This window comes from Plasmodium inui (assembly GCF_000524495.1).
Source record: "Plasmodium inui San Antonio 1 unplaced genomic scaffold supercont1.77, whole genome shotgun sequence".
In the NCBI taxonomy this organism is placed as follows: Eukaryota; Apicomplexa; class Aconoidasida; order Haemosporida; family Plasmodiidae; genus Plasmodium; species Plasmodium inui.
In genome coordinates, this window is record NW_008481911.1 from 2,560 (window position 1) to 14,386 (window position 11,827).

The following is an 11,827-nucleotide window of genomic DNA, read 5'->3' on the forward strand; positions in this document are numbered from 1 at the left end:
GTGATGCCAAAAATCCTCCATGATTATTTCAAGGGCTACTATTGACGAATTCAAATTAGCTTATGGGCTCCTTTTATTTTGTGTCGTTTTTTTATGATATTACAGATATTATGTTGCTTATTAGGAATCTGTAGCTGTAATCTCATTAGAGAATAAAGGAATTATTTTTAATTCTTCCAGAAATGCATACATATGTAAGTATACAGGCTTCCTCCCTTACTGTATTGATAGTTATTTTTTCGTAAAAGCTAAGATCAAGGAATTATAAAAGCGAATTCATTTTGATACGTAAGGTCGGTTATCATCACTCCCTAGAGAATCATCCCCAGGCAATAAACAAAACCCCCAGGACAACTACTCATGGGGCGTACAGGAACACAAGACTTAAGGAACACTGTGAAAACTACCCCCAAAGGCTTTAGCCAGCAAAGACTCAATCGTCAGGCCAAAATCCAAGAAGTAACAACGGAAAAGTAGCCATTGGACCAGAACAGCTACGGAAAGACATCAAGGGACATATCTCGGCAATACTAGACTTAGAGGAGGCACCCAAACAATCCGTCTTGGATGCCAAACGACAGCAGGAGACAAACGGAGCCTAAATGTAAAAAATAACCCTAACCATTAAGCAGTAGGGTATGACGCCTCGAAACTGAGAACTAAAGGGGGTTACATCTCCCAGATAGCCAACGGAGTGAAACAAATGCGAAGCCTACTCAAGACTACAACAGACAGGTTATGGAAGAACAAAAGAAAGGACCTAAGGCATTAGAGCAGGTAAAGCAACCATAAACAATGGAGCCTAGAGGTAGAGAAACCGCCTCAGAAACAAGGCATAAGGAATAGGAATTATGGAACCAACTAATAGGAAAAGACAACAGGCAGTAACCACCCAAAACACCAAGCTTAGAAGGCAGGGTATGAACCCTAGGGCTTAACACGTGTATAATAAATGGTGACGCCTAAATATTAGAAAGGCATCGGTAGATTTAGGACCGGACACCACAGAACACGAAAACTAAGCGTAGCAACTACGAAATAAACCCTAAAACTGAACACTAACAAGTAGATAATAACAGAGGAAGTCTAAGCTCCAGATCAAAAACCTTAAACACTACCCCATAAAAAGAGGGAGGTACAGCCTATAAAATCTGACACCCAACGACAACTCTGAGAAAATAAAGAATAGGACGAGCTCCCTGGAGTCTAACTGAGGGGAGATACCACCGAATCCCTGAAGAATGACCACTAAATGCAGACCGATGAAGCATGACAAGTACGCCATATGACAAATTCAATAGGGAATAGGGCCTACTACATAAACCGAAAACTAAATCTGACAACCAAAACCAAATCCCCTGACGAATACAAAGAAAGATTAAAACATATCACCCTAGAAGGGAAGAATAAAAGCTGAAAATTAAATCCTGAACCTGACCCCCAAACCTCCCAACTGAGGCCTAGGACCTACCCACTACACGAAAAACCACCACAAAAAGCCGCCTAACCTCCAAGTCCACAAGAATGGGATATGAAGAACAGTGCATGAGAAGATCAGGACTAAACCAGAAACGTTAAACCAGGAGGCGTGGCCTCTAAGTGCCTGACAGGGCCAGCCTACCCCATGAAACCAGGAAGTGTCCATGTAGTCGATAAACATAAATGCCTAAACCCACAATCCTAGGGACTAAATCCTAAGAGTCCATGATGACCAACAACTCCCAGAGCTAAACCCCCCAAACTACACTCTGGAAAGAATCCCTTAAGCAGCAAAGATAAGAGCGAAAACCAATCTCCTAAGACTAAGAAATGAAACCAACACCGTAAAGATTAAAAACGAGCGCCTGAAACAAATCCCATAGATCCTCAAAAGTAAACCCTGACTCATACACCAAAAGTGCTCAACTCTACAACCTACCCAATAATCCCAAACCCACGAAAAGTACACGCAGACCCCTAACACTAAATCATGATCCCAAGAACATACCCCCTGACATCTGAAGCCTAGAAAATGAACCCTCAAACTCTAAGCCCTGATCCCTAAACCTAAACCTGAACCGTAAACCTAACTCCTAAACACCGAACCCGAAACCTAAACCCTCAATCCGGAAACGCTAAACCTAAATCTAGATCCTGAAGCCCGAACCCTGAACCCTAAACCCTGATAACGCCGGACCAACACCCTAAAAACTAACACCTAAACCCTAGAACCTGAACCGTAAACAATGAACCGAGAAGACTAAACCCTAAACCTAAACCCTGAAACTTGAACCCTAATCCCGAAACCCTAAAGCAGGACCATCAAAACTAAACGTAGACACTAGACCCTGAACCCTGAAAGCAGAATGCTAAAACACCAGAGCTAACCCATAAATCGAAACCATACACCTAAACCCTACACCCCAACCTCATCCAACGTCCCTTCCCCCCGTCAGTGACTTTATGGTCCCGGCTCGAAGGCAGTGCATTATTCCGGGCTGCAGAAGAATAGTTGCCCAATATTGGCATAAGTCCAAAACTTCACCCGAAACCATTAGCCTCTTGTCGCCTCTCAGTCCCAAATTCCTTCGCATGTGGTTCTCTCCCACAGTCAGCTATTATTGACTATACCCTACCCTTAACGGACTCTCCAATGTTGAGTTGCGACCTCTGATGATACGCCGCCGTCTAAAGATCACTCTCCATAATCCATACATACTCATCACCCCTAGAACAACGGTCAACGCGCCGCCTACACCCAAGCCAATAGCACCCCAGCCTCTGTTTTCCTCCGGTGAAGCTTGGAAGCTCTCAGATTTACCTCCTGTTGAGCTAATCCCATTGGCGAGGACTTGGCTTGAATCTGATTGGGTTTCTTCTTGCTGGATTGTTCTGCTGCTGCTAGCTGTACCTGTTGCACCGTCCCCTATGGACTCTTTCTCCTTTGTTGTCACATCCTCTCTCCCCGTATTGTGCTCCCCTCTGGATTTTGCTTCTTCCTGCGCTGGTATCGGCTGTTTCCCCTGATCGGCTTCTGTGCCGGTTGCTAGGGCGTGTTGGCTCCCAGCGGCTCCTTTGTATGGGGTTTCTACATCTTCTGGTGGGTTTGGAGCTTTAGTGTCAGTTTTTTCTCCGGCTCTTCCACTCGGGACTGGGGATGGAACTGCGGTTTCCTTGATTGCTTTTGGGGGTTGGCTGCTCTGGGAATTTGGTCTATAGGTTGAGCCCATGCTAACGAGTTCCTCTCTCGTTTCGGTGTTTGTGAGCCTCAACCTCTCTGGGCCTGTATGAGGGGTTGGCTCTATCAGTAGGCTCTCTCCTGTTTTCCAAATGTTAACTTTCCCTTTGTCTTGGGGATTTATCACGGCTCCACAATTCAGCTTGGTTCCCTCTATATAACACGGTGACAGTTGGTTTAGGTCCCAACCTTGTCTGTTAATTAACTTGCCAAGGGTCAGACCCCTTCTGTATTCACAACATGTTGATACGGCATATGCTACAGTCAAGAGAAACCCCAATCCATCTAATCTTTTCCCTTCGTTTTGCTCCACGTCGATAACCCCGTCCAGAAACTCATCATGTGACGTGGCATTCTTTCTGCTTCCTCGCTCGTCAAGTCTTTTTAAATCTATCTTCACAGCTCTATACACGTCGCCACACCTTTTCCTCAGTTGGCTATCTCTGTTTTTAGTTTGATCCTCATCAGTTAACATCGCTGCTACTATACACATTATGCTCGAGATTAGCCTTTGTAACTTGGCCGTGCTTCCCCAGTAAGAGCCCGCCCCATCCTTTATTATGCCGCTCCAGTTACCCTTCTTCCATACGGTCCGTTGCTGGTCTAGAGTTTGTATAGCTATCTCTTGGACCTCTAAGACGTTATCCATTATACAATCCAGAGCTGCCTTCCATTGGTAGTTCTCGCTCTCCTTGTTCTGGACAGTTCTGTAGACGGCTTCTGGGGTCTTGCCTATCTCTTCCCATTTGGGACCATTATACTCTCGGTCTATGACTCTCCCAATTCTTCCCAAAAAGCCACTTTTGGCTCCTGGGTCCGCGTTAACCTGCTGGTAACAATACCTCGCTTCTTTTCCCTCACAGGTCCTGACGCTGCTGTAGGGGTTCCTGCCTTCATACCAACTGTTGGCTCGTTTCAGCTTCAACTCCTCCATTGTGATTTCATGAGTCAACTAACCTAACCCTTGATTGTCGTGGCTCCATATTTCTTATTCTAAACTTTTCTTCCCTGAAATCGGGCTTCCTCGGGGAGGGCCTCTCCGACTGGGCGGAGAGTTGCCACTCCCCTCGTGGTCAAGTCCCTCCGCCCCCTCATGGTCTTCTGTTTTACTCTCCATTGCCTCCGTAATCTCTCCTTCGCTTTTTGGGGGCACTCGGCCCCCTGGGTTCACTATGTTGGGCCTCTCTTGAATTTCCTTATGTTCTGGTCCACTAAGTCCGGCTTCGGCTGGGGAGTCTCTTCTATCTTCCTTGACATGACCTCTGGACTTCTGACGCTCCCTGGGCTTCTGTCGCCTTGAAGACAAGACCTGCCCCCCGTCTTCTTTTTTTATCATATCAGCCCTACATGTGGTTGGTTGTTACATAGGTGATTCGTTCCCCTGTTCCCTAAAGATTCCTCGCTGCTCCCACTCCCCTGTCGCGCCCCTATTGGCTCCAGTCGGTAGTTTGAGAAGACGTCTTCCACTTCCTCGCTCCCTCTCTTTTGTCCATCCATCCTCCCTACGTCCGTTTGGGAAGCGGGCTTAGGACTCCTGGGGGTTTTTCTGTTCAGATCCTTCATGGACTTATCCTCTTCTTCCTTTTGTTTGTGGAAGGGGCTCCCTTTGGTCCCTCCCCCCAGATTATCCCTTCCTTTGGTTCCGGTGCTTTGTGTTTCCTCCGAGGTCTTTTGCATGTCGATGCCTAGTCCTTATGGCCCTTGTTGGATTTCCACGGTTTCCTTTTGTCAGTTGTTCAATGACGAAGCTAATGTTCCCTATCGTGTTTCTTTCTCCCTGCTCTGTTACTTGATGCTCCCAGAAGGGTCCTCGGCCTTCCCTGTTTCGCGGGGTGTTTTTCCTGCGGTGATTTTCTCCCTGAGTTGATATCTCAGCGGCCAAACTTTCGTGTCTCCGAAGTCACCTGAACTTCCTGGTCCCCTGGGGCGGTATCCTTTTCTGTTGTCTACGCTCAACTCGTATGTCCTTACCTGGCGTGGGACCCTTCAACTCTTCTCTGGAGATGTCCAATCTTCAGGGCACGGCTCCTAGTATTTTGGTGTCTTTTATCTGCTTTTATCACATAAACCTCTCTTCATTTTCGATTTTCCTGGGGCCACATTGCAGCCGTGTAGTTGCCATTTTACTCCTGTTCTTTCCTTCTGCTACCGGCTAGCAACTCCTCTACGTTCGTTTAGTGGGGAGGGGAATCTTCTGCACTTTGGTGTCGTTTTCCTGTCTGGACTCCGCCACTTAGTTCTCATCTGTTGAACCTATCCCTCTGTTTTCAGTCATGCTTCATCATCTTTGTCCTCCCCTTAAATCTTTCTCCCAGGCAGATCTTTAGAGGCCTATTCATTCCTCCTTAGTTTCTTCCCTCATACTCAATGCCCCGGTCATATTAATCTATCCTAGTCAGCTGTGTTGTTTTATTCCTTGGGTGCTGACATCAACGTGGAATGGTATTCTGGATTTTGCCCTCCTGACTCAGACCTTCTGCCCGCGCACCTGGCGATTAATGCTTCCTGTATGTTTGCTCTCCCTTGGATTGGGTTCGGCTTCTTTGCCTTATCTTGTCCTGTACTCATCATCATCGGAAAATTCGTGCTTTGCCTGTTATTGAATCTCTTTTCATCTGTTGCCTGTCCTATCCCGCTGTCCTCTCCATATCCAATCGTTAACCCAACCCTGCCTTCCCTTTCTGATGTGGACCCTTTCCGTACGTTTAGTGGTCGTTCTGGGTCCCTTGGATCGACTGTTTCCCCATACTATTTCGTCCATACTGGTGGTTGTGCTAATCTTTGATTTGGGTTTGCTGTTGTTTATTTGATCTTGGGCGGTTCTCTTCGTTCGAAGTTTTCCCTGAGGCTTCTTTCCTTCGTATTTAGGACTCCTATTTCTTCTCTTTTTTGTTCGAATTTGGAAGGGGGTTGCCCTCCTTGTCTCTTCGACTTGGCGGCGTGTTAGGTTCTCCTGAGAAGTGAGTCCTTGAGAATTGTTTTACGTTTCTGTATGATCTGGCGCCTGAATCTCTTCCTGAGAATTCGTTCTGTAGTTTTGCCACAGGGCGAGATTGTCCCGTTCGCCTGGGTCATGAACCTTGGCTATTTTTTCCCGCTGACCATCTGTCCTTTTTTATTCACCCTTTCTATTGGTGTCTATGGTCGCAGCTTTGTTGATGGAGTTTTTTCGTCTTCAGTTTCAGTCCGTTTATCATAATTATTGCGGTATGGGCTCGTTGTGTTATCATCTTCTTTATCCTTATTTTAATTGGTTCATCTGCGGGCGGGGGCTGTGTTAGTTGGTCTCCGGTCGCTTGTTCCTGGAAAGGCACTACATTTTTCCAATCTATTTCTTCCATCTGAGACTTCATCAGCTTCTTGGATCCTTCGTAGGTGTTCTTGCTTTGATAGTTGTCATTTGTCTGCCGCTTAGTTCCTTCTTTGCTTGGTTTTAAATTGCTTCTTTATTCATCGCTTGTATGACTTGTGCATCTTCAGTTATGTTCACTAAATTGACGTAATAGGTGTCTTATAATAGGGAGTGGTGACGTGGGTGTACTGTTTCCTTAAGATCCTTAGACTGCCCTTAATCTGATTCAGTCTCCTGTCTGCCTTATTTTTTGAACAATCCTTCTACCTGGACTGAGCTTTAGTCACATCTTGGGTAGTTTTGTCTAATAGCCTTGGATTTGATCCGTGGGGGCTTTTTCTTGGAACCTCGTCCTTATCTATTATTTTGACTTAAGAAAGTTTGTTCCTTGGATTCCTTTTGGGAAGTGGAGGGGACAATTGGTCCTTGGCCTTTGTCTTCAGGGGGGAGGGTCCCTTGAGCTCAGTGGTTGAGTTTTTCGTTCGGTTTTATCCGTCTGGAGTAATGTTGTTCTCCATACTTCTCGGCTTTAGTCAGATCCTTACTTGGATCTCTTCCTAGGTGCTCTTTTTTCTTTGGGAGTTTACTTGTATTTGGTTATATTGGCTTGGGGGATAATCTACCACTTGTCAACATATGCCCTCTGTGAAATGATCCTTATGCCCGTCCTGTGTTCTTATCGGTAGCTTGGTGGTGAAAGGATTATTCATCTGCTCCCTTCTTTTGATTTCTCCTGTGTTTAGGTCCCCCTTGTTGTGGCTCTTCCGCTTTATATCATCCGCCTTTGATTTGGGGGGCTGGTGGGGCGAATCTGGATTGGGGTGGATCCGAGGGGCCTCCCCTGTTGGGCTTGCTCCTATGTTACCTTTCCCGCCTGGTACATAGTCCTGGGTTGTTCTGCTGTTGGGTGGACGTATTGCTTCATTCAATTCTTTAGGTGTCTTGGCCTTCTTCTGTTGTTTCAGATGTTTCGGCTTAATTTATTTTTCCACCCGATCTGTTCTATCTAGTCGGCTTTTTCTGAAGGGATGGAGGACCTATGTGAGTTGGACTATTAGCGGATATGCTCCTTCTGCTTTTCCTCCTTTTAGTCTATCCTTTTGTGTGGTTCTCGTTAATAATTTGGTAGCTAGGTTCGTTGTACTTTTGCGTCGTTCGCTGCTTTGGGGTTGTTGTGTTTTGATTTGATTCACTCATTTAGTTATCTTCTCCTATATTCGTCCTCTTATATCTTTCCTGAGTTTTTGGACGTTGTTGGATCCTCTTTCGATTGGGGGTCTTGTTTTAAACGTTGGCTGGGCTTCCTTTCTCTTGGGTTCATTTTTAATTTTATCCTGCTGGTCTGGATTTTTCTTTGCCCCTCCTCTTTTTGGTTGTGGGTTTGTGTTTCCTTTCTCTTAGACTTATTAGTTGCTGGGTGCTCGGTTTAGAGATAGTTCTTGCTTCACGTATCCTGGGCTCTCGCCTTTTTTTCATTGAGTTAGTTAACCCCTTGGGGAGATTTTTGCTGTGGTGAACCTTTATAAGGAATTAGATCGGGTTCTCTATTTTGTGATGCTCATGGGCCTAATGATGCATTACCTTTCAAGCTCCTTGTTTGAGAGCTCTTATCTCTGATTAGGAACTAAGGAGATACCCTAACCTTGTTTTATTTGGGTCCTATGTGTTGCATCTTAGGCGGAGGTGTGTGTCGGGCCTGTTGGGCTTTCGTTTTCTATTCTCTCTCACTGACTTATTAATGTGATTCCTGTTTCTTGGGATAAGAGGGGTACTGGAATTGTTACTACTGGCTGATTATTTTGGAGTGTTGTGCGTGGGAGGGTAATTAGTGGATCGCTGCTTTGTGTCCGTTTATGATTATCCTTCCTGCTTTTTGTGATTTTTTTCCTGGCTCTTCCTATACACGCCGTGTATTATTGACTCCATCCTTGGATTTTTTGGTTGTGAGATTTTTCCTTTCTTTCTCTTTTTGATTTATTGAACCTAGTGATGGTATCAGAGATATGTTGGAATGGACTTGTTGGTGTAGTGGTTTTGTTTATTATTAGTTGGTTCCGTTAGGTTGGGTTAAATTTGTTAGATGTGTTGTATTATCAGATAATTTTTATTGGGTACTTTGGTTCTAGGGTTGGAAATTTGTCGATTTTGCTATTGAGATATCAGCTGGTGGGTTGGTGAGTTCAGTTTCCTTTTCGCTCCCCCTTCCCTTTGTCTGCCGTTAGCTTTTCACTGGTTACTCAGATCTGTTCAGCTTTGATTCGTTTCATAGCTATCTTGATGATCCTTTTGTTTCTTCGGACCAGTTGTGATTTAATGATTATTTTTTTGTTGCTGGGGGGAATGCTTGGATGTTCATATCGTTATCTGGGGCACCTGTTTTGGCCTCCCTGTTTGGGGGCTTTGTTTATGCCATAATTAGAAGCTCGGTGAATTTTTCTCCGCCTGAGGATTCTTCGGTTATTATTTCTAGTTGTTGGGGATTTTTAGGTAGTTTTCTGGATTCTTGTTTTTAGGAGATGAAGGGATCATCATCTGGGTGGCTTCTCTATTATTTCGAACCTGCGGTCTTGTAGTAGGAATTCTTCCTTTTCCTTAGTGGGTTAGGGTGTGGTCGTATTAGGTTTCTTTTGGCATCTGTTGCTAGGTATTCTACGCCGATGTCTTCTTTTTTATCCTTTGGTGTTAGTCTCTTTTTTGTATCTGTTGCTTCTACCTAAGACGCCTGTGTTATTCCATTTTTCATATTAACTTCTCTCGGGAAGGTGGGTTTAGAGTTTTTGACATTCCTTTCTTTTCGGTTTCTTGGCTGACTTTTTTAGTTCTTTTCTCTTTATTCTGGGATTCTTGCCTTTCGTATCTTTGGATTGTTTTTGGTTCCTTCTCCTCGGGTTCAGTTGTGGCGGGTCGGCTCCTTCGTTAGCTCTGTGGTTTTGTAGGGAGTTCACTTCTTCGGTTGGGTGGGCAAAGGGAGCTGGGTTTCGTTCATTTGTGTCTGAAATTGATTGTGATAATTTTGTGCTTCGTCAGTTTCTGCTATGCAATTCCTAATTCCTCCGCTGGGGTGCCCCTGGGGACGTCCCTCTGTCTCCTTTCTATTGGAGCATCTGAATGTCAGTTTGATTGATCTGTTATAGTTAGTGTACCTGGGGGATTTTGGGAAATCTTTCTGTATTTTGTGGGTGTTAATTAGTTGGGGTTGTTGGTTTACGTGGGTTTTTGAGAGATATTGGATCTTGAGTGATTAATACTTAGGGGGCCATTTTCTGCTGTTGCTTAGAGTAGGGGGATCCGGTATGGCTCAGGAGGGATTTCGGCTTGATTCCTGTTTTTTTGGAGTTTGTTGTGGTCATTTCACTCCCTTTGGGGGATTAGTAAATTTCCAGTTTATGTTTGTAATTTTTGTTGTAACTCCCTTTATATCAGATTCCAGGGTAGTTTTTCTGCCTGTTTCAATTATATGTCTTGCCTTTTATACTAGGCTGAGAGATTAGAGGGGCTCATATTTCTTTTGGCAAGCTATGTGAGGTTATGGATAGTCGAGTTGCTCCTGGGGTTTGGTTTCCATTTGGCTACTTGTAATTCATCTGATATGATACGATTTTTTGGGGATTGTTGTATTTTTCTTCCTAGAGTTCATCATTTGTCTTGGGGGGACTAGTTTGGGATTTTGAGGTTTCTTCATGAGATTTATCGGCTGGTTTTTCTCTTGGTTTCTTCTCGATTTGGAAATATACGATCTCTTGTTTAATCCATTGCTCAATCTTCCTTCTCTTGACTTAAGGGATTGGGGGATTAACTCGTAGCTTGGGAGAGTTGGATTTATTTGTCCCATTGTTGTTCTTCTGGATATTTCTTTCCTTGGGGATTAGAGATACACGCAGTTGGTTTTCTCGTTGGTTGATTTATAGTTTACTGTCCTCCGGTTGCATCCTTTAGGACTAATTCTTAGGTCGGAGTCGGACTCAGGAGGATTTTATTGTTGTATTTCTCTCTGGGTAGATTTCGCATAACGTATCTATATTGTCTTCTGTTCTTTCGTCTGATTCTTGTGTTTAATGATTAGATTTGGTTGGTCTTGTTTCTTTTCCTTTAGTTTGAATTTATTTTAAAGATTAATTTTGTCACCTTTGTAGTCTTATTTTGATATATTAAATTGGGCCGTGATTTTTCATTATATATTATAGGAAAAGTTCATATACTTCTAAGTCTGTTCTTTGGATAACATGTGTGGGTGCAAACTTGTTTTTCTATTTTTCCTTCTTTTTGTAATAGAAATCCTAATCAATGTTCTAACTCCACCCGGTTGTCATGTTTATTCTAAGAATTTATAGATAGGATCTCTTAGGTATGGTAGTTGACTATGAGCTGATACGGAGAGTTATTGACTAAATATGGGTGCTTCTATTTCTTCTTATACTTCATAATTGGCTGGATAGTTATTGTGTCTCTTTTTCTCCTGTTGCTGCTTTATAATCTTTTTTATTATTATCATCTTATTAATCTAATCACTGGAGGTTATCATTTGGTAGTTAGGTGGGGCCGTTTGGAATTATTAGTCACTTCTTCCAGATTAGGAAAGAAACGTAGGGAATTTCTTTCTTTGAGGAATTAATTCCAGCCTTTCACTGTTTATTATTGTTTATTCATGTCTTAGAATATGTAGCGCGCCGTAGGTATATTTTTCGTTTGAGTCGGGGGTTCTAGTTCTCCCGTTTGTTCTTTTTTTCTAATACTCTTAATTTGTTTATTATAGATTTGTTCTTGTAGAGGATAGGGGATATACTATTAGTCCCACTGATAAAGAAGTATTTATACCTTCCATAATGATATTATTATTTAATACGGAGTTGTTCATAGGAAATATATCCCGCGTTTCTTAGTTCAGGGACTAGAATAGGACTTATAATTGTAAATATCTTTTCTTTTCATTTTTGGGGATTAAATATTAGCTGAAATAGAAACAGGAATAATCAAATAATGGGAATAAATGCAATCTTCCACTATGCTGATAAAAGATTCCTGGATTTCTGTTATATGACCTTTTTTCCGGTAATCAATGTTAATGAATAAGGGTGTCTGCAGGTAAGATACTCCCGCTCTGATCTTCTAAAGTTAAATTGACAGAAGAAGATGGGAAGCTGAGAGGAAATATGAAAGATACTGTTCCTTAAGACGTGTAAAAAATAAATGAAAAAATTCTATACCCTCGGAACATGCCCAGAGTTATCTTTTAGCTTAATTCATAGATATGTTAATCC

At 43.3% G+C, this 11,827-nt stretch overlaps 4 protein-coding genes across 4 annotated transcripts; all 4 read right to left on the reverse strand.

Moving 5' to 3' along the window:
- Nucleotides 1-2,597: 2,597 nt before the first annotated feature.
- Nucleotides 2,598-4,151, reverse strand: C922_05465 (hypothetical protein; the record flags this gene model as incomplete). Its single annotated transcript, XM_008821036.1, has 1 exon — nucleotides 2,598-4,151. The coding sequence occupies one exon, from the start codon at nucleotides 4,149-4,151 to the stop codon at nucleotides 2,598-2,600; it is 1,554 nt and encodes a 517-aa protein (XP_008819258.1).
- A 54-nt stretch (nucleotides 4,152-4,205) lies between these two features.
- C922_05466 (hypothetical protein) lies at nucleotides 4,206-4,894 on the reverse strand (the record flags this gene model as incomplete). The annotated part of the gene is made up of 2 exons (XM_008821037.1): nucleotides 4,206-4,505; nucleotides 4,565-4,894. 2 exons carry the CDS (start codon nucleotides 4,892-4,894, stop codon nucleotides 4,206-4,208), a joined length of 630 nt encoding a protein of 209 aa, XP_008819259.1.
- A 1,451-nt stretch (nucleotides 4,895-6,345) lies between these two features.
- C922_05467 (hypothetical protein) lies at nucleotides 6,346-6,570 on the reverse strand (the record flags this gene model as incomplete). The annotated part of the gene is made up of 1 exon (XM_008821038.1): nucleotides 6,346-6,570. One exon carries the CDS (start codon nucleotides 6,568-6,570, stop codon nucleotides 6,346-6,348), a length of 225 nt encoding a protein of 74 aa, XP_008819260.1.
- A 3,579-nt stretch (nucleotides 6,571-10,149) lies between these two features.
- Nucleotides 10,150-10,401, reverse strand: C922_05468 (hypothetical protein; the record flags this gene model as incomplete). The annotated part of the gene is made up of 1 exon (XM_008821039.1): nucleotides 10,150-10,401. One exon carries the CDS (start codon nucleotides 10,399-10,401, stop codon nucleotides 10,150-10,152), a length of 252 nt encoding a protein of 83 aa, XP_008819261.1.
- Between the last annotated feature and the right edge of the window lie 1,426 nt (nucleotides 10,402-11,827).